The sequence below is a fragment of the Crinia signifera genome, chromosome 6, assembly GCF_055691185.1.
Source record: "Crinia signifera chromosome 6, ASM5569118v1, whole genome shotgun sequence".
Classification (NCBI taxonomy): domain Eukaryota; kingdom Metazoa; phylum Chordata; class Amphibia; order Anura; family Myobatrachidae; genus Crinia; species Crinia signifera.
The window spans coordinates 202,165,781-202,191,760 of record NC_139222.1 but is presented as its reverse complement, the minus strand read 5'-3'; the positions used below and the strand labels follow the sequence as shown (position 1 = coordinate 202,191,760).

At 40.5% G+C, this 25,980-nt stretch overlaps 1 protein-coding gene across 2 annotated transcripts in view; it reads right to left on the bottom strand.

The window, feature by feature from the left end:
* Positions 1–1,879: 1,879 nt before the first annotated feature.
* The window catches only part of TMEM100 (transmembrane protein 100), a 49,490-nt gene continuing 25,389 nt past the window's right edge, over positions 1,880–25,980 (bottom strand). For both annotated transcript variants that reach the window (XM_083148640.1, XM_083148641.1), the window contains exons 2-3: positions 7,714–7,892; positions 1,880–4,150 (exon numbers count right to left, since the gene is read on the bottom strand). In XM_083148640.1, coding sequence (XP_083004766.1) covers positions 3,684–4,085 — 402 coding nt within the window. In that variant the 5' untranslated portion in view covers positions 4,086–4,150; positions 7,714–7,892 and the 3' untranslated portion in view covers positions 1,880–3,683. The remainder of the gene's footprint in view (positions 4,151–7,713; positions 7,893–25,980) is intronic.

Sequence of the window (25,980 nt, the reverse complement as noted above, 5' to 3'; positions counted from 1 at the left end):
TCGCCCCCGGATGACCTCTCCCAGAGAGAGCAGCCTCAAAGTCGGCAACCCTGATCAGATGTGATGCAATCTGGTCCAAAATGCACAGTGTGCGGCAACCTTAAGTGTGACTTTTGAAGATACTGTATCACAAGTACAGTATCTGTCACACTGTACACCCTTTCGGCATGAAATTGAACAAACCTGATATAATATAGGTCGAGCTCTGTGAAAATGGGATAAATGACTACACTGAAATCTTCTATGATCTGTTTTGAGAAAAAAAATATATGTGTATACAGTATACTGTGTATGTATGTATGTATGTATGTGTGTGTGTGTGTGTATATATATTTATATATATATATATATATATAAAATTTAGTTGGACTCACTTTAAAACAGCTGTTCTACCCATCTAAGCCTGCCGTTCAGGCTCAGAGGGGTATAATTTCTAATGTACAAATGTTGGTAATTGTAAAAAGGAAACGCATTAATCGTGGGCATACACACAAACTTGTGGATCCCATAGCAACATTTCCATGATGTGGCCCCCAAGACTTTTAGGGAAGAACACTGGGTCTGATTCATGCTTGTACTGTAAGTAAAATAATTTAAAAAAAAGCATGCAACTAGTCGAAACTATATTGTACTGTACTACAGGAGAGGCAGATGAGTTAGATTTGGGTGGGTTGAGTTCAAACTGAAATCTGAATTGCAATTTACAAATAAAGCTGTAAACATGCAAAAGCAGCAAGTATTTATCCTGCACCAAAAAAAAATAAAAAAAAAAATATATATATATAACCCACCAAATTCTAAATATATCTGCACATTTGCACTTCCTGCAGTGCAATCTAATTTTACCAAGTTGCCTGCTTTTTTGCTTTACTTAAAAAACATAAATCACGCCTATAGTCTTCTTGGCTTACCTTGCGGGGTCGGACACTGACCTGCTGCCAGTCTGCACTTCTTGTTCAGAAAATAACTACATTTTTTAGAACTAAAATGCTGCATTTTCGCACTTTGTGCTGAAAAACAGACAGCACTATTTTTTTTCTGAGTGCAGTGCTCTAAGGAGATAACAGAGAAGCAGCAGGGCAGTGGGAATGACAACCCAGCAGTATGTTGTCCAAGTATATGGTATAAACATTTGCCTAATTTGGGTGCAGTTACCAGGCATATTTTCTATGGTATCTGGTATATAGGTCTACAGTGATCTGGTCAACAGTAGGTTGACCACTACTTCAACGCATGTCAAACTTTACCTGTATCTACCATTTTTATGTCGACATTTTGCTTGTGTTGACCTCTTGTCAATGTCAACCTAGACCAGATCCAACTTTTTAATATGATGACCATCAACCAATTGTAGTCAATGTATTGATGGCCTATTTACTGTCAAGCTAATTATCCACACCCATTTGCTAGATGGTTTCTATAGGGTTTTAAATAAAAAGCAATTGTAACTTTAGCATTTTGAAAATGTAAACATTACGGACATGCTTTGCCCAATTCATGTCCATAAAATATGGAGTCCTGCTTTCTAATCATAAATCCTAATATACAGGGTTAATCTGTGTTGGATTCCATGGCATGACTTTCAGCCAACATAAAAAAATTATTACATCTATGCAGTGGCGTAGCGACGTTTTGGGCGCCCCCCCGCTGTTAGGGGGGGGCGCCCATACCCCCCCTGCCGCCGCCCCGTCGAGCACCCCCCCCCCGGCCGCCCCGTCGCCCCGCCTCCTATGCTAACCCCCCCCCTCCCCCTCCGTCTTACCTATCGCGCTGGTCCCAGCGGCTCCGTCCGTTCATCTGCTGAGGACCACCACAAAATGGCCGCCCCCGTACAGCAGACAGTTTCAGAGAACTGTTTGCTATATGGGGGCGGCCATTTTGTTGTGGTCCTCATCAGAAGAACGGAGCCGCCGGGACCAGCAAGATACGTAAGTCTGCGGGGGATTGGGGGGGTAACTATAGCACCGCAGCCCCCGGCGCCCCCACATGCACAGCGCCCCCCGCGGTGCTATAGTTACGCCCCTGCATCTATGATCAATGGTTATATGATGGGGGTATTGTCTTGCGACTTTCAGGAGAGTAGACAAGTATGATTCAAGCATAAAAAGGGAACCTTCAATTTCATCATCATGGTTCAAATTGGGGGTCTATGGACAAATGTACCATAAATATGTTTTTAAGCCGGGGACAATTTCTACAGTATGATATCAACTACATGAATGCATCAGCATGAAGCTTTGACTCTTTACTGAGGTATTCTACAAGTGATTCCAAGAAAGGAAACTATTAAGCTTTTAGTGTTGCACTATAGTCTCTTACTCACCATTATGTTTCTTTCCCAATAATAATTTTGTCACAGAGTAGAATTTTTCTACAAATATCGCTATACTCTTGATATTCATTAACCTAACTTTATATTGGTAACCCGATGGACCACCCTTTGCTCGTCTTTGCTCTGTCCATGGGCAAACATGTAATGAGTACAAAATAGTTTGATAACTGTCCTTCGATTATTGCCAAAAAATATACATAAATGAATTACAACAATATAATAAAATCAATGTTTTCTTTTTTGCTGGTTTATAATGTATACATGTTCTGGGTGTGGTAAAAAAAAGTCAATGTTCAGGATGATGACATTCAGAAACTCCACCCCATAATGTAGACATTGGCGAAAAGTCAATATTGCGAATGGCCATTGACCATGCTGTAATGTTTTGGTGAGTGGAGCAATCTCACTCTAACTCTAACTGCAGCCAAACCCTAAGCCTAACCCTATCATTCGTGAAAAAAAAAATCATCTATTGACATTATGAATGCCAATATTGTTAATGTTGCCATTATAAATGTATTGTATAAGTTTTGTGTGTTTATTGCTTTACATTTTAATTCATTATATCGCTTTCCTATAAAAGAGAAACATACGGTCATAAATATCATAATAGCCTTGATTTGATTTACTGGATTTTGTAAATACATATTTACCTATTATTAGCTTACTTACAAAGTGTGTGTGATCTTAGTTTAATGTAACATCTAACTTGTATGCTGTTTTAATATGGTGCAATATTATTGGTTCTATATGCTATCAGTTAATAGTTTTAACAAAAAAATGTGCAAATGAAACATTAATCCCCACTCAATTAAGAAGTCATTTCTCAATGTAATCAAATACTGTATAACCTCTAACAGACTGAAAACATCTGCAATAACAATTATTATTTATTCATAGGCAGCTCCTAGTGGCTACAGATTAATGTGGCTTACATTAATAATAAAGGAGCTATTCAAAAACCATAGGTCACATCACCATAAACCATGCCATCTATATTACAGACAACTTAGTTACTCAACTGTCCCTAAAAACAAAGTACATCTTACTTCCACCACCATAGGTGTTTTGACTACTATTGAACCAATCAGCAAAGTATTTCTATTAATTAAAAGAAATATTTAAAATCCAACCTGTGAGTGGAAAATGTGACATTAAACTAAAATGCAAACTGTGTAATGACCCTCAGCTCTCAAAATAAAATGACCCACTCCTTTAATCATTGCATACTCTTCAATGCCTGTTTTCCATGCACATAGAATTCCAAACAGATTGATTGTTCCAAAACTCCTCCCGATTGTCCAAATGATCTAGACCAGATGCAGTCTAAAGGCTGTAGACATTCCAACTCTCAAGCGAATAAACTCCTTTGATTTGCTACCAATGCCGTCTGGCTCTCTCTCCTCTTTGCTCTCTTTTTCCGTTGTCTGATTTTCCAGCAAAGTGCACTTGAGCACACCAGAAGTAGTCCAGACGAGAGTAGGACCAGCCCAAAGACAGAGATAATGGATCCATGAGAGTTGAAGCTATACGCCACCGCAGTAACCACAACTCCCGCTATAAGTATAACCACTCCGAAAGGGATAGTGCAGCGGTAACAGGAGAGTTCTGCTCCTCCTGTTGCAGCAGTCAGTTGGGTTTCATTGACTCTTGGAACCGTTGTAATCACACAGTCATTGGCACGTTTTTCCATCATCATGGGGTCTGAAGCCTTTGGAGCACCCAGAAGTATATCTTTAATAGGTTGTTCCATCACTTTGCTTTCAGTGGTTTGCAATTCTAGATCACACTTTTTCACTGGGTCCAAATTGTCTTAAGCTGCAGTAAAAATGTATAAAATATGGAATTAGTGGTAAGTAATATATATTGTAAGACCACATAGAAAATATTAAATTGCAGTATTAGCTGGTCTTAAGCAAGAAAGAGTAATGACGCTTTCACATATAACTATAGTCCATGAAGTCTGCCTGCTATTATGATTCAGGAGAGAAATTTTTTTTTTATTCATTAGTAGTTAAATTCATGAACACCCTGAGTCACATAGCAGTATGATGCTTATTGCATGGGCTTCTATTCAATGCATCCATACCATACAGTATATACTGTGCAGGGAAATGTCAGCTTGCCACTTAGCAGCATTAGAATGTGAGTAAGTAAGAAGAAAGGAATGTAGAGAATGAGGCAAGTGGTACTATGCAGAAAAAACATATCTTGAGGCTTCACCTAAACATACAGTACAAGAATTGTTCATACATACTGTATAAAATAGGTATTAAAAAAAAATAAGAATTTGGAAGTGATCCGATACCTGGAAGTGATCAGGTACCTGGAAGTGATCAGGTACCTGGAAGTGATCAGGTACCTGGAAGTGAACATATTGACCGCTATCCACAATATTTTGCATATTTACTGTCCCTTCTGCAAAATGGAAAGCAGTTTTGCCTTTGCATATTGAGTGATACACATATTGTTCTGCAAACTCATACAGTACATATATGGAGAGCAGCTTTATTGGCGTAAAGTAGACACCAAGTTACAGATTTGTCCACGCTCATTTTATCCACAAATCCTCATACTGTATGCATCGGGTTGGGATCGTTTGGTCTACAGCAAGTAGGTCGACAGTGTCTAGGTCGACAGTCAAAAGGTCAACATGGGGTTTTTTTACTGTTTTTTTTTACCTGAATGTCGACACAGTCAACATGGATACAGTTTCCAATGCAATGCATCACTCGCTTCACTCCGCAAACTATTTTATTCTCCCACCACGCCCTAGTGAATGGTAGGGCTTGAAATACCGCCTGTCGGCACATGTTGGCTCAAAGAACAGTGAAAACCCCATGTCGACCTTTTGACTGTCGACCTAAAATTTGCGTCAACCTAATGACCTGTTGACCTAAACACATGTCGACCAACTTGCTGTAGACCAAATGACCGTATCCAGTATGCATCCAAACTGTGACCAGCCAAACCCACTTGTGACCCATTCATGGGAGTGTAAATACTATTTAATCTTATGGATCATGGGTACATACACATGCATTTTCACAGGCACACTAGTTGTGAGAAATGATCTGTGATTATTAGTACTCATGGGTAAGATGAGGCCGGACTTCCCTGTATTTATAATATAAAACCTGTATATGAAGTACTTTTCATTTTACTGTTTTTTTTTTTTTTGCATAATTATAAATGTATAAATAGCTATTTTCGTGAAACGCAATAATATAAAGTGTCACTACTGTATTAAGCTATATGCATATTTTGTAATCCCTCCTATGAAGATCACCTATTTGTACCCATGAAATATTTTTTTCACATGCAAAATTGTACAATGTAAAGAAGATAAATATATAAAATAAATATCTTCATTTAAAGTATTTTGCCAATAATGATTCAATGCAGAGATTAATCTAGACTCAACGTCTATATTAAAAAAAAAAATATATATATATATATATATATATATATATATATATATATATATATATATATATCTATATATATATAGATATATATATATATATATATCATTTAGAATAGCTGAATATTTCAATATGGAAGCAATATTTTGTGCACAAGACACATTAAAACGGGATTTTAAGCAATTAAATAATGCTAAAATTCAGTTTGGTTTACAAGTAATCAATGAAATATAATTAAATAATACAGAAAAAAAAAATTTTAAGCTCTTGAGGACAAATAGGGATACTTTTATATACATTCAGGTATATTCTGAATATGTTGGCAAACTTTAGAAGATACTTGGGATAAACTGATAAACAATAGGGAGATTTTGGTGAGACTACATTATCCAAAAAGCTTGACATATGCTGTATAAATGGAAAATGTAATTTATATGGAAAAATTTGAATTATTGGAAGATATTTGTTACATAGTTTACATCTCCACTAGAAAAGCGATGTACTGTACGTATTTTAGTGGTTCAGACTAAGATAATGAAAGATCTGTTATAGACAAAATTAAGTGCTACGTAATAATAATTTTCCTACGGCTGCTCACAAACAGAATCAGCTGCACAAGAAAAAAAAATAAATAATATATAACAATATAATTAAATTGATCTTAATAATGGTAATATCTCAAATTCAGTTACTTCTCGAAATATTACACTGCTTTTTTCCCATAAATTTCCTACGACACATACATTATTCAGTGACACAAAATGAATTACTATAAGTAATCTAAATGTATGTATTTACAAAATTAGAGCAAACAGAATTCATAGATTATAGGGTTTTTTGAAGCCTGAATTTGGCAATTTTGAAAACAGAATATATTGCATTTTATCCGTAACTCAGATGTTTGATACATATTTGATGTATTATGAAATCGATAATGTTAAATCATTTTGACAGGTCTACACTAGAACACAAATATTGTATATGGAAATTGGTAAATGGAAAGAAATGTACAAATGTACAAATGTTCAAATGTACAGTACCATATATCCTTCATCATGTGCAATACTGTTTTTATTAAGAACTTTATAATGGTATTATTATTCGAATAAGCAGAGATTGCACAAAAATGCAACATACTGTATGTGAGACGAATAAAGGAATTCTTTTCTATATGGACAGCACGGACAGTGTAATGGTTAGCATTACTGCTTCACAGCACTGCGGTCATGGGTTCCATTCTAATCATGGCCCTAACTGTGCAGAGTTTGTATATTCTCCCCTTGCTTGCATGGGTTTCCTCCAGGTACTCTGGTTTCCTCCCACAATCTAAAAGCATAATAGTAGGAATGAATGTGTGTGCATGTACATGTGTTAGGGAATATAGATCCATCATGGCTGGGACTGATGTGAATGCTCAAATATTCTCGGAAAAAGCGCTGCGGAATATGTGAGTGCTATATAAATAAAATAAATAAAATAATGCAACTAATACTTAAACATGTCACTCTTGCTCATCAGATTTCTTCATCATTATGGCTTTAAGAAAATTTTAAATTTATTGTCACTTCCAAGACATCTGCAAAAAATGTTTTATTCCGCACTTCTGCAAGCTTATAGCAATCAGCATTTTAACAATAATAATATAATTCATCAACACTAAAGTCATTCAACTTGTCATTTCCATATAACCATAAAATTTTATATGCGTAAACAGTATAATAAATGTACTGCATAACTGTCAAGGAATTTCAAATAAAAACATGCATTACTTTTATAGCCATTTAAAATATATATATATTTTTTTGTTTATTTGGAACATTTTCATACTTTATCTAATGGATTATTGGACCTGCATTTGTTATTGTAATTAGTGTGGGAAAAAATGCCTGTGGTCTTTAAAACCTAGAGAAGTGTAACTATTCAGATTTACATGCAAGAATTACATTTTGAACCTACCGTGAAAATCTGTAATCCATGGTATGACAAATCCCTGGGGTGTTCGTCAACACAACATGTATTTTGTCTCAATCCAGTTTGTGTTCAGCAGGAACATGCAGAGGAAATGCTGTGTGCCTGCCTGCAGCTTTGAATACAAAAATGCAGCTTCAGGGTGAGTTACAGATGACACATCGTTTCTGTGGAAAGAGAAAATGGGACACGAATCAGAAGAGAGTGAATAGGCGTTTGTTTGCAATTATCATTGGGCTGTACAGAGGAGAAAGGGGCCAGGCTACAGGGGGAAATCTCTGCCTTTTACACCTCTGTGGAGATTTAATTTCTTGGCAAGAAGCTCTTGCTTTCTGACCTCTTGGTCACCTATTTTGTTGCATATTGTGACTATCTAAATGTAAAACTATTAACAGATGGAGAAATTGTAAAAGTGTATTTGGGATTAGGTTGCCAACAATTCTATATTTTAAAACCAGTTATTTAAGGCTGTGTGTTGCCAAACTTGCTTTTGTATATTCTACTGAAAATCATTTTCAAACTGAATGATGTCATTCTGCAAGCATATTGGCCTGTTAAATATGTTTTTTTTTAGTACAAGGGGCTTTTTTAAAGTATTCCCCTTTTCAGATTAAATGGCAAAACCTTGGGGGGACAACATGCCTGTGACCGCTGCTGTTCAGGAGAACTGACACTGGGTCCACACCAGATAGGTCAGGGTAGCTTACCCTCCCGTAATGGCAGGGAGGGTCCTGAAAATCGGGAACCGCTCCCGGTCCCGCAAAAGGATAGTAACCCTCCTGGATACTGGTGAACCCCAGCATTTCCCCGGTGGCAGAGTTTTAAATTGCCGCAATTCACTGAGTTTGTTGTGGAGGGGCGGGGCTAAATGTGCAAATTGAATCAAGTTAGCCCCACCCCCTCCTCAAAGACCCGCTTATTGCGGTATTTGCATTACTGGGGGCAGGGACTAATGATATCTCCATCAGGCCCCGCCCCCAGAAGTGCTGCTGACAGTCTCCTCTCCAGGGTTCTCCCGGAGAGGAGACTGTAAAAGTCGGCAACTCTGAGATGGGTAGAGTAGGCACCACCCTAGGGCTGTAGGCCTTTAAGCGGCCCCACAGCACAGAAAATTCTGTCTTAATGTAAAGTACCCAATAACACTTTAAAATACATAGGCATCAGATTCCCATTACAGTTTTCAGATCACAAGGAGGCCAGAGATTTCAACAGCCTAAGGATTTCCACAAGGTTCAATCTGGCACTGTCATAAATAAACTGTAAAATAACTGATTGGACAGATCAATGATCGGATAAGATAGCTTTGTTTACACCTCTTCTTTGTACTGTTCACATTAAAAGCAGGTCTGTACTGACATACGACAGTGTAATGGCACCTACAAATGCAGCAATGTTGGGGCATTTTCTAGGCAATCTCGCTAGATCGCTACATTAGTAGGGGCCATATTGATAGTGAAGTGTGATCCCGTGAATCGCTATCGTCCAGGCAATTATTATCCAGCATGATAGATAAATCTATAATCAGAATCTACTTATTTATTTAGCACCCTCTAGTACATGGGTCATCAACCTGTGGCCCTCCAGATGTTGTGAAACGACATGTACCAACATGCATTGCCACATTTTCTTCCTATAAGAGCATGCCAAAACTGTCAGGGCATGCTGAGACATGTAGTTCCACAACATCTGGAGGGCCACAGGTTGAAGACCTCTAGTAGTGTGCTCTAGTAGATAGTAGACAGGATCTGATTGGTTATTGGGGGGGGGGTTGAAGTGTATTGCGCTGCTGTCTTAGAATAATTTTTTGTTTAAAACACACTGATTGGCTGGATAAAAATAAATGCTGGACACACTGTTGTATTTTTGATATTTATATAGAAATATAGAAAATTAGCAATATACATACATACATTTATTGCCTAAATATGAAAAATAAAATAAATATGAAAATAAAAACACAGATATATAAATACACAAAACAGCAATAATAAAATATCACATGAATAGGGATCCCGAATAGTGGTAATATAGTAACGTTAATTGCAGACCTTAAGTAGCAACTTGTTTTAAATGAAGCAGTCAATTTGCACTGGTAACAGGAGAAGGATATAGCCAAATCATATACTTGTTGTATAGACTGTAACAATTATAAGTCGTTGAGACGTAGACACCGCAATAGATGTTATGCTCACCGTTTCTTGTAGCACCTGCTTCGTGCTGGTTTTGGTGGAAAATATGAGAGAAGGGGGGGGGAGAGATTTCTTCCTGCAATCGGGTCCAGATGTTTAAAGATTGATAACCCCTTTGCTTGAATGCCAATCACTCCTCTCGGCACTAGGCCGGTGTAGCCTGTATGCGGTATATGGATTCACCACATTGACCGCAGCAGTGAAGGAGTGAATGGGTTAATATTCCGCCGTATGATGTAAAAGTGCTGCTCCTTTGTTGTGGCGTGGAGAGCGGCTGGGGAATAGCTGATGGCCGGCAGCGGGGGGATTGTGCTGCACTTCAGCTTTGGTAGAAATAAAGAGTCAGCGGTGAGCCGGCAAATAGAGCTGCACTCGTGGTGGAAGCAGAGTCGGTGTATTGCGGCTTAATTACCGGCGGCGTGGAGCGGGTGTCCTTCTCCTGGGAGAACAAGTTGAGGTCTGCTAACGTGGATCACCTGGTTCAGGTAAGTGATGACGTCAACGCGTTTCGTCCCCTAAGTCTGATGGGAACTTTTTCAAGAAGAAGGGGACGAAACGCGTTGACGTCATCACTTACCTGAACCAGGTGATCCACGTTAGCAGACCTCAACTTGTTCTCCCAGGAGAAGGACACCCGCTCCACGCCGCCGGTAATTAAGTTGCAATACGCCGACTCTGCTTCCACCACGAGTGCAGATCTATTTGCCGGCTCACCGCTGACTCTTTATTTCTACCAAAGCTGAAGTCCAGCACAATCCCCCCGCTGCCAGCCATCAGCTATTCCCCAGCCGCTCTCCACGCCACAACAGAGGAGCAGCACTTTTACATCATACGGCGGAATATTAACCCATTCACTCCTTCACTGCTGCGGTCAATGTGGTGAATCCATATACCGCATACAGGCTACACCGGCCTAGTGCCGAGAGGAGTGATTGGCATTCAAGCAAAGGGGTCATCAATCTTTAAACATCTGGACCCGATTGCAGGAAGAAATCTCCCCCCCCCCTTCTCTCATATTTTCCACCAAAACCAGCACGAAGCAGGTGCTACAAGAAACGGTGAGCATAACATCTATTGCGGTGTCTACGTCTCAACGACTTATAATTGTTACAGTCTATACAACAAGTATATGATTTGGCTATATCCTTCTCCTGTTACCAGTGCAAATTGACTGCTTCATTTAAAACAAGTTGCTACTTAAGGTCTGCAATTAACGTTACTATATTACCACTATTCGGGATCCCTATTCATGTGATATTTTATTATTGCTGTTTTGTGTATTTATATATCTGTGTTTTTATTTTCATATTTATTTTATTTTTCATATTTAGGCAATAAATGTATGTATGTATATTGCTAATTTTCTATATTTCTATATAAAAATCAAAAATACAACAGTGTGTCCAGCATTTATTTTTATCCAGCCAATCAGTGTGTTTTAAACAAAAAATTATTCTAAGACAGCAGTGCAATACACTTCAAACCCCCCCCCCCCCCCCAATTGTCTTTTTTGTGTGAGTCGAGGCAGACTCATTGAAGTGCATGCTGCAGCTGTATAAAATCTAAAAAATTATATAATAGAATTTGTCTAAATATTTTTCACTAGCACTGCTAAGCGCCAGGAAGTGTGTCTCGGGGTGCTCCCACCTTTCTGGGTCATCTTGTCACACACTTACCCCCCCTCCTGGATCTGATTGGTTGCCCATAGCAACAACCCATGTGAAGTAGAATTTACATCTTAGTAAATTTCCCCAAGTGTGTCCTGGCAGAAACACAATGTACAGTAGCTAAATTGCAAGTTCACAATGCTGTTGGGCCTGCCACGACTCATGGATATCATAGGTTGTGAACCAGCTAGTCTTTACGTAAGTTGTTTTTGGGTGGGAAAGTGCTTTTAAGGGCAATCTTTATTTTTGCAGGTCCCCACAAGTTGGTTACCAGAGACCCCCTTGATCTCGCCCTGATTTTGTAAACTTTTTCATGATTCTCTAAAGTGAGTGTGGTGATCAATTGATTATTGAAAAAATTGAAAAAAGATACACCCGACACAAGAAGATTCACAGGTGGCATGGTGTGCCACGAGGGTCTGTGTTGCGTCACTGCAGAAAAGATATATGAGGACACATATGCATTCAGAATTTTGAAATTCAGTAAGTCGACACCAGAAAGTCTACTGGTGGTTGCCTTTCAATGACTTTATGCAAATTGCACAACTAAACCCTAGAGAGAGTTTTTTTGGGGTGACTGCACAACTAAACCCTTCCCTGAAATATATCCTCTAGTAAGCCCGCTCAAAGCAAATGCTTCGAAAGCCAGATGTAGTTTCACTTGCTGCCAACAGATGGCAGCGTTTTTATGGGATGAGATATTCCGACTTTTGTGAATTGAAGTAAAAAAAGTCTGAATTCTCAAGTTTTTTCAGAAATCACCAACTTAATAGGATGTAAATTGCGGTAAACATAGCACTTCTGAACTGTCGAAATTTTGAGAACACTTCAATTTGCATCCAGATGTTTTGCCATTAAAAAAAATAAACAACCGCAAATTTAATAGAATGCATTTTTGGAAAAACGTTACCAAAAATCGCAACACAAATAGACCAGGTTATAACAGATGATTTTGACAGAACCATGTACAGACCAGTGCAATATGTGCATGGTTCTGTCTTAAAAAATGTGTAAAAGTTAAAATTAAATAAAAAATGGCATGGGGGTCCCCCCTCCTGAGCAAAACCAGCCCAGGGTTCATTGAGTTGGACCTGGTTTCAAAAATACAGGGACAAAAAATTGCAGAGGTCCCACATATTTCTGAATCCAGCCCCAAACTCTTTGACAAAAATACGGGGGACAAAAAAAACTGAGGGTCCTCCATCATTTGGAACCAGAACCGAGCTCCAACAGCCCACAGTGTCATGCCACAGCTGGGGGACACTTTTTACATAAAGGTCCTCCGCCCATACTATGCTCATCGTGGCTAGTCAGCCTTGAACAGGGTACCTGGGGGAGTGGGGAACTTCTCAATAAAGGAGTCCCCCCCAGGCTTTACCTGCACTAAATGGGGGGTGAGCCGGGTTCCTCTGCACTAATGACAGCAGGGATCACCGAGCAACCATATTCCTGTGCATACTGTCATCGGGGCCTGCAATGCTCCTGCGACCAGCGGTTCCCCCGGCAGAGTGTCTTGTTTTCATCAGCGGCCACCGCTGGTCGCTGATGAAAACGGGACACACAGCAATTTGGTTGCTGAGAGATATATCGCTCAGCGACCAATCGCTCCGTGTGGATGGAGCTATAGCCTGATGTGATAAAAAAAATGTGTTTAAAGTCCAAAGCCCTATTAGTTTAGATGCCCACATGGAAGCATGAAATAGTTGTAATTACTTTGCTTGGCTAAACCTAGGGAGGTCAGCTTGTATAATATGCTAATAGGTGTCCGATCAGAGCAACAATTGAATAGCTCTAATAGCTGCATATTAGCATACATGTCCAGTGGGGAGCGATGGCTGCAATTGAATCAGCTGAATTGAACGTTACATTATACAGGAACCTATAGTATGAGCAGCTACCATAGCAGATTTACAATGGATGCATATAACTTATAGCTTTATTGATCATTATATTTCTTGACTGGGAACTGTTTAGATACTGAACTGTATGTATTATTAAAACCTACAGTATTTAAGCTTGAGCATCGGTGTCCTGTTCCATTTGCACAGTTTTCTTTGTTTAGTTCAATGGTGCGGCTATAGCTGATTCGATGTGACAGTTGACATGGCAGTGCTAATTAACACATGTGAATTTGGGCTCACACATAATAATAATAATAATAATAATAATAATAATAATAATAATGATATTCATATAACACTTTTCTCCCAATAGAACTCAAAGTGCTTTACCATTGTCTTTACAGCTCAAAATACAAAACAAGCTTAACAGTAGATATCAGTAAAATGCTTGAGTAAATAGGTATGTCTGTAGTCTATTTTTAAATGATTCTACAGTGGAGGCTTCTCGCACTGTGAAAGGAAGAGAGTTCCATAGAGTTGGAGCAACAAAGTTGAACGCTCGACCCCCAGATGAATTCAGGGAAATTCTGGGTACTGTTAGTAGTCCTCCTTCAATGGATCGTAGTAATCGAGTAGGACAGTAAGGAATCAGAAGCTGCTGCAGGTACCTTGGGCCCTGGTCATGTAAGGTCCAGATCACAGGAGGAGGGACGCAACAGACGGGCAATTCCAGAAATGTATTGTACATCCACTTGGTCAAAGATGTCCCATGAAGGCAGGTGTCTTACACTGGCAGGCTTGGTATGTTGGTACTCCTTTGGTGTCACTGTGGGGAATTCAGCCCGGAAGATAGATACTTTATCTGCAAAGAATTTGCAAATTTATTGCATATTGACTGGGAGAGTATTACATCAGGCTGCAGACATGCTGGTTTGCAAAGCATCTCCACTGTACGGAAAAGCTGAGCGGGCCTATTTTTGTTGCAATGATCTAATTTGAAAGGAACTCTGTTTTTTTTGCTGGTGATTTTTGATTGGTATTTTCCAATGTGTTTGATTAGATTTAATTCATCCTCTGCCAGGTTTGTCTTCCTCCATCGTCTTTCAAGTATACAACCCCTTTTCTTGAGATCACTAATACTGTTGTCAAACTAGGGTGCTTGATGGTGTGGTTTGCAGAGTCATATATGCACAGGGGCGATAGTATCCAGTGCAGCTGTCACAGTCCTGTTATAATAATGGACTTGGGAACATGGATCTTTACTGGTCCCCATTAGTGCCAAGAGGTCCAAGTTAGCTGCCAGGGCTTGAGGAGTTATACCCCTCCTTGGGCGATATCTGGTCAATTCCATGGGCAAATATCTATTTTGAGGGGTTGCGACTGAGAACCATATTGAGTAGTGGTCTGACCATGTGACTGGGGTTTATCTTTAGGTCAGAGGCTTCTAATCCAATCTGGAAGATAAGATCAAGAGTGTGACCACTTTTATGTGTAGCAGAGGGGATGACTTGGGTGAGCCCAAGAGCATTCATTGTGTACATGAGATCTTGGCCAAGGCATGATAGCTCATCATCGACCCATGCATTGAAATCCCTGAGGATTAGCCATATTTGGTGTTCCAGAACTAGCCCAGCAACAATATCTGCAAACTCTTGTAAAAATGTCTTTCCATCTCCAGGGGGGGCAGTGGATGAGAAGTACTCTGAAACCTAATTGTGCAGAACTCCGGGAAGCAATACACTGAAATGAGTGAGTAATTTTCATTGGGCAGACCCTAAGTTTAAGTGCTTTTTTAAAGCATGAGGAGAGAGCAGTGGTGGGGGGGATCCCATTGGATTTCTCTTCACTACCGGGACTTTCTATAGGAAAGAAGCAGGTTGCTACACCAACGTCATCTAAAGATGACTAAGGTTTCCACAGTGAGGATCTGAAAATGGCTTGATCAATTTATGGGGACAGTAGGCCATATTGGATAGGAGATATTTGTGATCTTTCCTGCATTACCTTTATAATGAATTGTTCTTACATTTAAATTACATAAAAATAGATGAAAATATTAATTTTCATTTGATTATGTTAATACAAATATTCACTTGATTATGATGTGTGTTATACATGGTTGTGAGCTCTTAATTTCAATATAAAGGGATATTGGGTTTGATTCAGACACTATCACTCATCTACAAAGTTGCAGATGACTGCATGTAGACAGAAAGAAAGCCTGTCCTGTGTAAATCTGCGAATGCATTGCGAAGATCTCTCTATTGCTATCCAGTTGCAAATCCATACACATTTCTCAAACCATCAAATGATTTTTCCAGTCTGTGTAAATGTGACCCTACTGGTCATTCTGTCAGTGTGATGCTGACATCACAAACCCTCCCTTAAAACGCCTTGGCACGTATGTTTTCTTTGGGCATTCCCATGTCAGGTTTCTACCCTCAAACTCCGCCTTCCTGTCAATTGTGAGGATGATTGCGATGATGCCCCACAATCTTTACACATGCGCAATTGATAAGAATTTGATCTGCTAATTCGCACATCAGCAATCAACTTTGAATCAGGCCCAATGTCCATCTAGGAAGAAGTGGTGTGCCTTTAAATCAGAAATGCCAGTGTGAGTCATGGCATAAAATCCACATCAAAAGCTATCTAGTATAATTTCAAAGAAGCAGGTTTTACACCATTATTGAATGCTGTTTCTAGCAAACGTCAGTGATTGAAGCTAAAAATATGCAACAGAACAATGAAAGTACAATGAAGCTTACCTAATTACATGGTGAAAGTGGTACTAACTGGGATACTGTTCAGCAGGTGAATGAGTATGATTTGTGTATGTAACAAGATGTAACACAGATATGGAACACTACATTATATAGCGATTTATGCAAGTGTCATATTTCATTAGCTACTGTATATAGCTTTGATACTGTTTAGCTTTTTACTTTTTTTGATATTATTACAATAATCAATTCAAAACCAAATCAAGCACTTTTAAAAGCACTTAAACATTTTTTTTAATTGGAATACGAAAACATCTATATATATGTCTAGTGTCCGTGTGGCACAGAAACACTGCCATCTGTTGGCAGCAAGTGAAACTATATCTACTAGCTTTCGAAGCATTTGCTTAGAGCGAGCTTACACTGCCATCTGTTGGCAGCGAGTGAAACTACATCTACTAGCTTTAGAAGCATTTTCTTCGAGCGAGCTTACTTTGCCATCTGTTGGCAGCGAGTGAAACTACATCTACTAGCTTTAGAAGCATTTTCTTCAAGCGAGCTTACTTTGCCATCTGTTGGCAGCAAGTGAAACTACATCTACCAGCTTTTGAAGCATTTGCATTGAGTGAGCTTATTAGTATTATACTATGCTGTTAGGACCATTTTTAATCACTGGGAATCATCCTGCAATTTACTGTCATGTAGTGAAAAATAATGGTAGGTTTTCACAGATAAGTAAACAGAACTTAGCAAAACTATGTACCATTTGCCTAATCTTTTGAACCTGACATACCAAGTATTCTACTTATGATCAAATTATTGCATGTGAGCATATACAAACACCTACCCTCGCATGCAGCTGAATGAGAAATCATTTGATGGCAAGGCCTGCTCGACCATCAACCATGTCTGCATTTTCAGGGGAATGTCGGTACTTATGTAATATCTGGGCTCCCGTTTTTCCTATGAGACCGCGGCCCCTCGCTGCGCTCGCCACGCTTCGGGCACGGTGGCTCGCTGCGCTCGCCACACTATATAAAATCAACTCCATGCGTAGTTGGATAGTAGGGGTATGAAAAAATGGGGTGCATTTAACATGGGAGCCCAGATAATACATAAGTACCGGAATGTCAAGTGTTATTAAGGGGATGCCTATAAAACACTGGGCGTTCCCATGCTTCCGCTCCCTGCCCACAACCCCGGCTTTCCCTTCCTGAAGCAAAAGGCTCGGTGAGTGTAAAACTTGCCGAAGCCGCTCACTCCCAGGGTTTGCCCATGCGCAAACCCCGAACAGCGGGGACGAATTCAGACCAAAATGAACGTGTCTGAATCGGCCCAAAGTTGGAAAGGCGGCTAAAAAAATCTGTTAGAAAACATGGCAGAAAGGAAAAATCTCTGTAACATAACCTGAGAGTGGAAAGCTGCTTTAATGTGGCTTCATGACATGATATATACTGTACTGTATACAGCAGGTTTCATAAACTGGCTTTATATTGCTAGTTGTAGTTAGAAACAAGTCACATAATAACCAGAGGTCATACAAAAGAAGTTTTATTACTGAGTACTTTTATAGGCAAATACAGTACAGTATACAATAGAACATCGACATGCAAGTAAAAATACATAATCTATTTCATTACAAACATTATTGCCTTTTTCAGATCAGATTGCAGGGTACATTTGGTTTCAAAATGGGCAAAACGTGTGCACTGCTGTTGGGGCAAATATTATATTTGATGAGAGAGTTAAGTCCTATACACATTACCCAATCCCCACCAACACCAATATTGGGGGTGGCGGGAATCCGGCGGGTGGGTTCAACATCGACAAGTGCATACACACTTGCCGATGCTGGGTGTGAGGGTGCTGGCGGCAGATGGAGCAAGGCCTGCTGTAGATAGTTTGTATTGGCTTTAGATTTGGGTTAGATTTTTTTGTTTCTGTGCAGGGTAAATACTGGCTGCTTTGTTTTTACATTGCAATGTAGATTTTAGTTTAAACACACCCCACCCAAATCTAACTCTCTCTGCACGTTACAATTGCCCCACCTGCAGTGCACATGGTTTTGCCCATTTTAAGAACAAATTTGCCCTATGATCAAGTCTGAATTAGGCCTACTGTGTAGAGATTCAAGTTCTATTTCTAGGGATGCCAACTTTTACACAATTGAAAACTGAACCAGCTACGAAAAATAAATGCGGATGACTGGGTATAACAACTTACTGTATATTACTTCTGTTGTTACTTAACTACTGATTCAGCTTTCAATTTTTTTAATCTGAATTACTCTTGCAATGCCAAAAAATTTCTTCCCTGCAGATTAGTCTTTACTCAATACCAGGTGCTACTGTATTCAGAGTTAGACTGAACATCTAGCCCATGCCAGATGGGGCGATGGTCTGATGGGCCAGCCCGGTTGGCAGTCAGAATCACAGCTGTATAGATGATTGGCTGAGAAGCTTTGCCTCATGGCACTCTGATCAACAGGATTTACAGTATGTAAGGTGTGATCTGATGTCATGTCGTCACATTGCACATACCAGGGAAGAATGGAAGTGATTTGAGGAGAGAATGTAGAGGTTTCCTGGAGCTGGACACCATTTCAGATATGGACCTGTGCACTTTTCATAACAGGGCCAATATTTTGTACAATTATGTCTTTTGAGCTATTAGTGAGCATTTAATTGGTACATGCTAAAATTTGGGATTTTTGGTTCCACGTGTATTGGATTTGATCTTCCCTACCCCCTGTTGAAATTTGTATTACATTTTAGGGCTTCATATACTGACCATACTATTCTCCTGCCACATGAACCTCTGCAGATGACTGATGCAGAGCAGCCAATAACTCTGTAAAAGGGGGGTACATTTATATTTACCTTAAAACACAATTTTTGTTACCTTTTTTCTCATTTGTGTATTTGTAAGAAATTATTTTAATGCAGGACTACATACTTTAAATATTTTTTCAACAAAATTAATTAAACATTAAATAAAAGTGGGAAATCCTCGATGTATTCACTGAAAAGGAGGTGTGGTTTCCTGAGAGATACTTAGCTGTCCCCTGGAGACTCTGCCGACTCCTCCTTAGTGAGAGTAGCCGTTCGCTGAATGATAGTGCCGCGGAGCCAGGATTTAGGAGGCTTCCCTTGAAAAGGCGACACCAGGGTGCGTAGCAATAACTTTGTGAAAACCTTTATTAGCTAGACTGCATTAAAGATGACACTTGATTGATTTATTGGTTATGCCACAACTTGGCTCTTTGCAACATTTTCTAAAATAATGTAGACATCGCATCCGACTCAATGCGCCGACCTGTGTGTATCGGATCGGAGTCGGGAGGTCATAGGGAGATGCAGAGAAGCGGCAGCAGGGGGAAGCTGTGAGCCGACCAGAGAGGCGGGCAGGGGCAGCGAACATAGAGGTGGCGGGTGGTGGACACCGGTGAACCATTAATTTATATGTTTTTTTTCTTGCAGCTCCCTGCTTCCCCTGCCCGGCTCTCTGTTCCCCTCACTGGCAAACCTGCCCGTCGCCTCTATGTCCGCCGCCCCACTACTCCCTCCACCTGCAGTTCCCCGGGAATTGCATATGATAAATCGCATGCGATTTATCATGTGCAAAAGTTGGCACATCAAGTGCCTAACCATGTGTGACCCCTCTCGGGGAGCTGCCGGGCAAATCCTTAGGACAAGTCGGACTAATATATGGGGGCCTTTAGTTATATTAAACAGCTCAATAACAGCTCTTCTTTGTTTAATGAATAGGTCCCTACAGTCTCATTTTGATATACTGATTTGGCATCTATTGTTTCTTTCTCTCAAAAACCCCATCTGACTCTTTGGCATATATTCAATGCCGTGGGCGAGCGGTGACTGCGAGCAGGACTTTTTGCTCGCAGTCACCGCTCACCCTGTCATTATTCAACTGACCCCCCTCATACGCAAATTCCCCCTCGCTCCGTTTTTTGAGCGAGGGAGAATTGGCGTATGTGCCTCCAAAAGCTGCGAGAATCGAGGCTAATTACAGCGAGTTTGCTGCACTAGCCGCGGCTCTCGCAGTTTAGGGGAATCCTCGCAGTTCTGTGACTGCGAGGATTCCCCCGGAACGTTGCATAGTGCGAGCGGCCGGCGCGGGGGTTAAACTGCGAGGATCACTGGTTTTCTGCGATCCTCGCAGTTTAACCCCCTCGCCGGCCGCTCGCACCGGCATTGAATACATGCCTTTGTCACCTGTTCTTATAGTAGGGTCCACTACTTGGTTACATTTGTACTATATTTTCCTTCCAAAATAGGTTCCATATTTAGGCCACAAGGGATGTGGATCAAAGAGATGACATTGTCTAGGTCAACACCAAAAGGTTGACATTGAAAAAAGATCGAAATGCACTAAGCATAGAGAAAAATGTATCCACAAACAAATGTTAACTTGGAAAAGTTCAAGATGAGTTTTCCCTTTTTTTTAATTCAATGTTGACACCTGAGCACTTTCAATGTTGACACCGGACCGACTGTTAGTGTAGCACTTGGGCTGTGCTAGCCATGGTCCGGGCCTGCTAATTCGCTTTGATAATGCTGGGCTCGGCGCAGTTTTCTGTTCCCAGTCGTAGTCGACGTGGATCACAAAGTATGGAAAAGTCAGAAAAATTTAAGAATTGTAAAAAACTAATGTCGACATTTTAATATGTCAACCTTTAGTTTGTGTTGACCAAGTGTATGTTGCTCCTTTTGATGTCGACATCTCGACTGTCAATCTAGATATTGTCAACGTAATATCCAGATACCACAGAGAATGTCTATGGTATATATTATGATCGGTGCATCTTTCTTAGCATCCCATGTAATATCCTACTAGGTTTTCAGTAGTATACCTTAAACCTCAATGGTACTGTAATTACATTATATACACAATAAACAAATTAGCAAAAGTCCTTTACAACTTGTTTTGTCCTTCAAACAATGTCAGTTAAACATTATAAACTGTAGATGTACTGTTTTGTCCTTATCAGCAGTTACTAGTTTTTGTGTGTGCGCCATAAAACACTGTAAAAATCATTCAACCTCAAATGGTTACTATATTGCATGCACTAAGCCCTTAACTGTGCTCAGTACAGTTAAAACAGTTAAACTACTGAAATGCAGGTATAAAAATACCAGTAATGTTAATCACATTTTATTATCATATTTTATTTAACATGGTTATTACAAGTATCTGTGTGAAAGATTCTGTTGTTTACACAATGCAGATGTTTTGCGGTAATAAGAGCAGCAAAATGTAACATTTTTCTGAACCAACAAAATTTGATTGCTGCTCAGGAATCCAGCAAGGCGTGTCATTAAACACTTGTATCATGTAAATTGAACAGCTACTGTAGATAACATACAGTATTCACCAGTGCTTGCCTTCTGTCCCAAAATGACTATCCCCTTCGAAGATTTCAATTAAATTTTCTTGCGAAGAGGCTGTGGTCCTGCAACAGTGGCTGTGGCCCAGAGGTATACTGTAAAATCATCACACATGTTTAGAGGCAACTTTAACTTTGATGCCCCCTTTAAAAAAGCATAGGATAAACAAATATGTGTGATTGTGTGTGTGTGTGTGTGTGTGTATATATATATATATATATATATATATATATATATATATATACACATACATACAGGGCCGGTGCAAGGTTTCTTGACACCCTTGGCAAAACTTCAGCCTACCGCCCCCTCTTTCATATAAACATTCATACACTGCCTCTTCCGTATATTCAAACATACTCATACACTGCCTTCATACATACAATATATATATATATATATATATATATATATATATATACTGTATGTACAGTATGTATATATATGTATATATCCATTCACTGCCTCTCTCATATATACATACATTTATCCTTGGGCGTGCCAGCCCTGAAATGTTGTTTCTTTTTGCATTTCTTATGCATATACCATACATACTCGAGTATAAGCCTACTTTTTCCAGAACATTTTTTATGCTGAAAAAATGCCCCCTCGGCTTATACTCGAGTGAGGGTCCCACTTGAGTCAATAAGTTTTCCCAGTTTTTTGTTGTAAAATTAGGTGCCTCGGCTTATATTCGGGTCGACTTATACTCGAGTATATCCGGTAACTATAAAAACACATGACTTACAGAATTATATAGTTACTGTAGCTTGCTCACCCAGATTACAGGAACTTGCCAGGGCTCTGCTTACACTGTGTGACAATGGCAGGTGGGTGAAGTTAAGACTTACATGATTGAGACATGCAGCATTCAGAAACCGCAATTATTGGTGGTCTCATCTGACAGTTCAGCAGCAGAGGCGAGTACACCGTCGCCTTGCTGCAACACAGGGTGAGCGGTACCAGGTGGGAGCCGTAATGTCCCCTATTGCAGGTGTTATCAGAGCTCATGGGACAGAACTGATTAACTCTGCTGCAAAAGTGGTTGCACCACAGAACTCCAGTGGAAGAGCAGCCATTACATGGGGATCCCGCTGTGAACCGCACAGTTGTTGCTGTACATGCACGTGCCCTCTTTAGGGCTTGGCGTCCAGAAGCAGGCATGTCCATTGCTGTTGGGAGTTACACATCTTGTGTGGCCTGGTTATGTATTTTGGGTATCATGGCCCAGCCCCTCGCTGCATGAAAATACAAATGTCGCCATTGTGTGGTCAAAGCTGGGCTGTAATCACCCAACTCTACACTCTGGGCCTGCTTGCAGGGCTGCGAATATCCGGAGCCCAGTGAGCTGGTAAATGCCCTCTATTCTACCTGGGAATTCCTACAGTTCTTGTAAGTCGGCTCAGAAGAAAAATCATTAAATTTTTACTTACCATCGAATGATTTTTGCTGTTGCTGTGTAGCCCAGGTCTCACTCACCGTTTCGAACATCATGTGCCCACCCCCAGCAGGCAAAAACATGCCTGCGATTGGCCAAACAATCCCAGCATTTCCTTGGGCACACTCAACATTTTTGCGGGCACACCCCAGAAACACTGGGGATCCACCCCAACACACCCACCCCCTGTCAATCAGGTTGCAAGCGCCTTGCAATTAGACTAATTTGCTGAAGGCACATGCAGCATGTCCGAGTGTATGTGCACTACACAAACCATCGGACAGTTGACGAATTTGGACCTGTGTGAAAATGTCTGCGTCTCTGTCCATTATAATTCTCTCTAGATTTTTTTATGAATGGATCCAAGGCTAAAATCCAGTGATGGGCAACCTGATACACTCTAACACAAACTGCTAGCACAAATACACTTAGTAAGTTAGAACTACATTTAGTCAAAAATACATTTACAGGTAATAAAATATCAGCAAACATATTATTGTGAGATTAACAAGCCACAAATCGCAAACAAATGTGGCTTCTGGTTGATCAAACGTTCTACTGCTCTTAAAAAGAAGACATGAAAGGTCACATTGCATTGTCCCAGAGAGGCTTCTATTCATAAAAATGCAGGGCTGGTTGCTTTTCATGTGCTTTATGGTGGAGAATAGTTAATATGTGTAGGTTACTTATATTTTACAACTGACTACTACCGTCTAAAAGTAATAAATGTGATGTGCATGGATACATCCATCATAAAGTGACCTGAATTAAAAAGAAAAGAATTTCAAACACTTTCCTCACCTGCCATCAGCAATCCTGCATGTTTCCCCAGCAGCACAATATGGCTCATAGTGTGAACCATAAAAAAGCGCCCCACCCCACACCATACCACACAACCCCAATATTTCCGAAATGCAGCATTGCAAGTAATATCTGTGCATGCCAAAATGGGCGTGGCCCCTTTGCAAGGGGCATGAACTTGCAAGACGAGAATAGAGCTGACCATACACGCTGCTATGCATGCTGTCCCGATGTGTGCATTGAGGTGCGCTCCCGCGGCACCTCATCGCACAGTACAAAAAGTATGTGCTTGCACATACTTTTTGTACTTAGGTTTCATCACATTGCATCGCATTGCATGCACAACGCATGCACAGGCAATGCAATGCAATGTGATCCGTGCTAGTACAGCCCGGAAAGCACGCCTTCATAGCAGCGTGTATGGGCTGCTTAACTTACACTCCAATTTTGCTCCTTGCAACCCCAGTCATTGGCCCCCAGAGAAGAACATAAAACATAGGAATCTGCTGCAATACAAATTCCACGCTTCCCACTTGCTGCATTTTGTGAGTGCAGAGGGTAGATGGGGCTTGGGGATGGTTATGTGTCTGTGGGGGTGGGGGGGGGTGGCAACTTTTATGATGATAGGGGAGCAGGGTGCCCCATGGCATTTCACAGCTCACCTGCCCCATAGAGACAGCCCTTGTTTCATGCTAACTGTCTGCCCCAGCAGTGTCACCACTGTCTGTTTGCACCTCCCCTCCTCTCCTCCATATTCCCTACAATGGCACCAAATCCTTGGTTTCTGCCGTACTGTCGCCTATTTTATTGTTATGACCACTGATTTATGTACCATGTACTTGTCCTGCATCCTCTTGTGATATAAGCTGTTTTCTTGTTTTTCTTATTTGTTTATGTACTTAGGTCCTAATTCAGTCTGGACCGCAAAGTACATTTTTTTCTCTAATGGACACAACCATGCTGCACTGTAGGTGCAGAGAGAGTTACATTTGGGTGGGGTGTGTTCAAACTGAAATCTAATCTGAAGTGTAAAAATAAAGCAGCCAATATTCACCCTCCACAGACACAAAATAACTCACCCAAATCTCTCTCTCTCTGCACATGCTACATCCGCCCCACCTGCTGTGCACATGGGTTTGTCCATTAAAGAAGGAGTTTGCTTTTTTAAACCAACCAGAATCACCCCCAAAGCATGGATCGCTCCGTGTGGAGGCACCCCCAGTGACGACAATGTGCGGTCCCATGCGACAAATCATCGATTTATACTACACAATGTATAAATATAGTCATTGCCATTCTTCACTCACTAGAGAACACTGGCTGTGATAGATCACTTAGCACACATCGGTGTTGCATCGCTGTGTGCTGAGCGATCTGTGCTGAGCAGCATCGCTCACTACAGAGGCTCAGTCACACTGTGTGTATGAGGCAACAAATGGAATTATTGAACTGTTTACTACAAACACAATATACTGTAGTCCGTACCTTGTGCAGTTCAGTAAACACTACCCCAACATGTTCACCGTGACAGATTATGAATTCAAGTATTTGACTTATAGAATTGTGGTACACTTGTTATAGGAGGGCATGGGTTGACAATGGCCAACAGGACTTTATCGCACAACTGTATTCAGTTTTAATGTCCTTACCGCTTCTAATTTTTTTCAGACAAGCTATAGTAATTTATCTTACAAGGTCAAAGGGTATAATGCAGTAAAACCTATGAAACCTTGACGCATCATGATAAATTTAAAAAAAGTCACAGCAAGCCCCATAGAATTCAGTCTGATCTTTAAAGTATACCGTTGCAGAACTCAACTAGCCACCACCATCAATAGAATGAATCTACTGTACAGTAGGCTTTTTTTTTACCATATTCTCCTGCAGACAGGCTCGGACTGGCCCGCTGGGGAATCGGGGGGGATCTCCCGGTAGGCCCCGGTGATTTCTGACCCTGCCTACTTGTTTAGGGGGCGGGGCCTTTGCAGGCTATCGCTCATTATTGTTGCCACCGCTGCTGCTACCACAATAGCAATAGCTATTGGCTGACCCGGCGGCTGCAAGCCTGTCAGCCATAGATAGAGATGAGCCTTTACCAGCAGGAGAGTATGCAGGCAAAGATGGTCCCTGAGTAGGAGAGAGCAGTAAGTGAAATGTAAGGATAAAAGGCCTTTGACAAAATGAGGGAAGA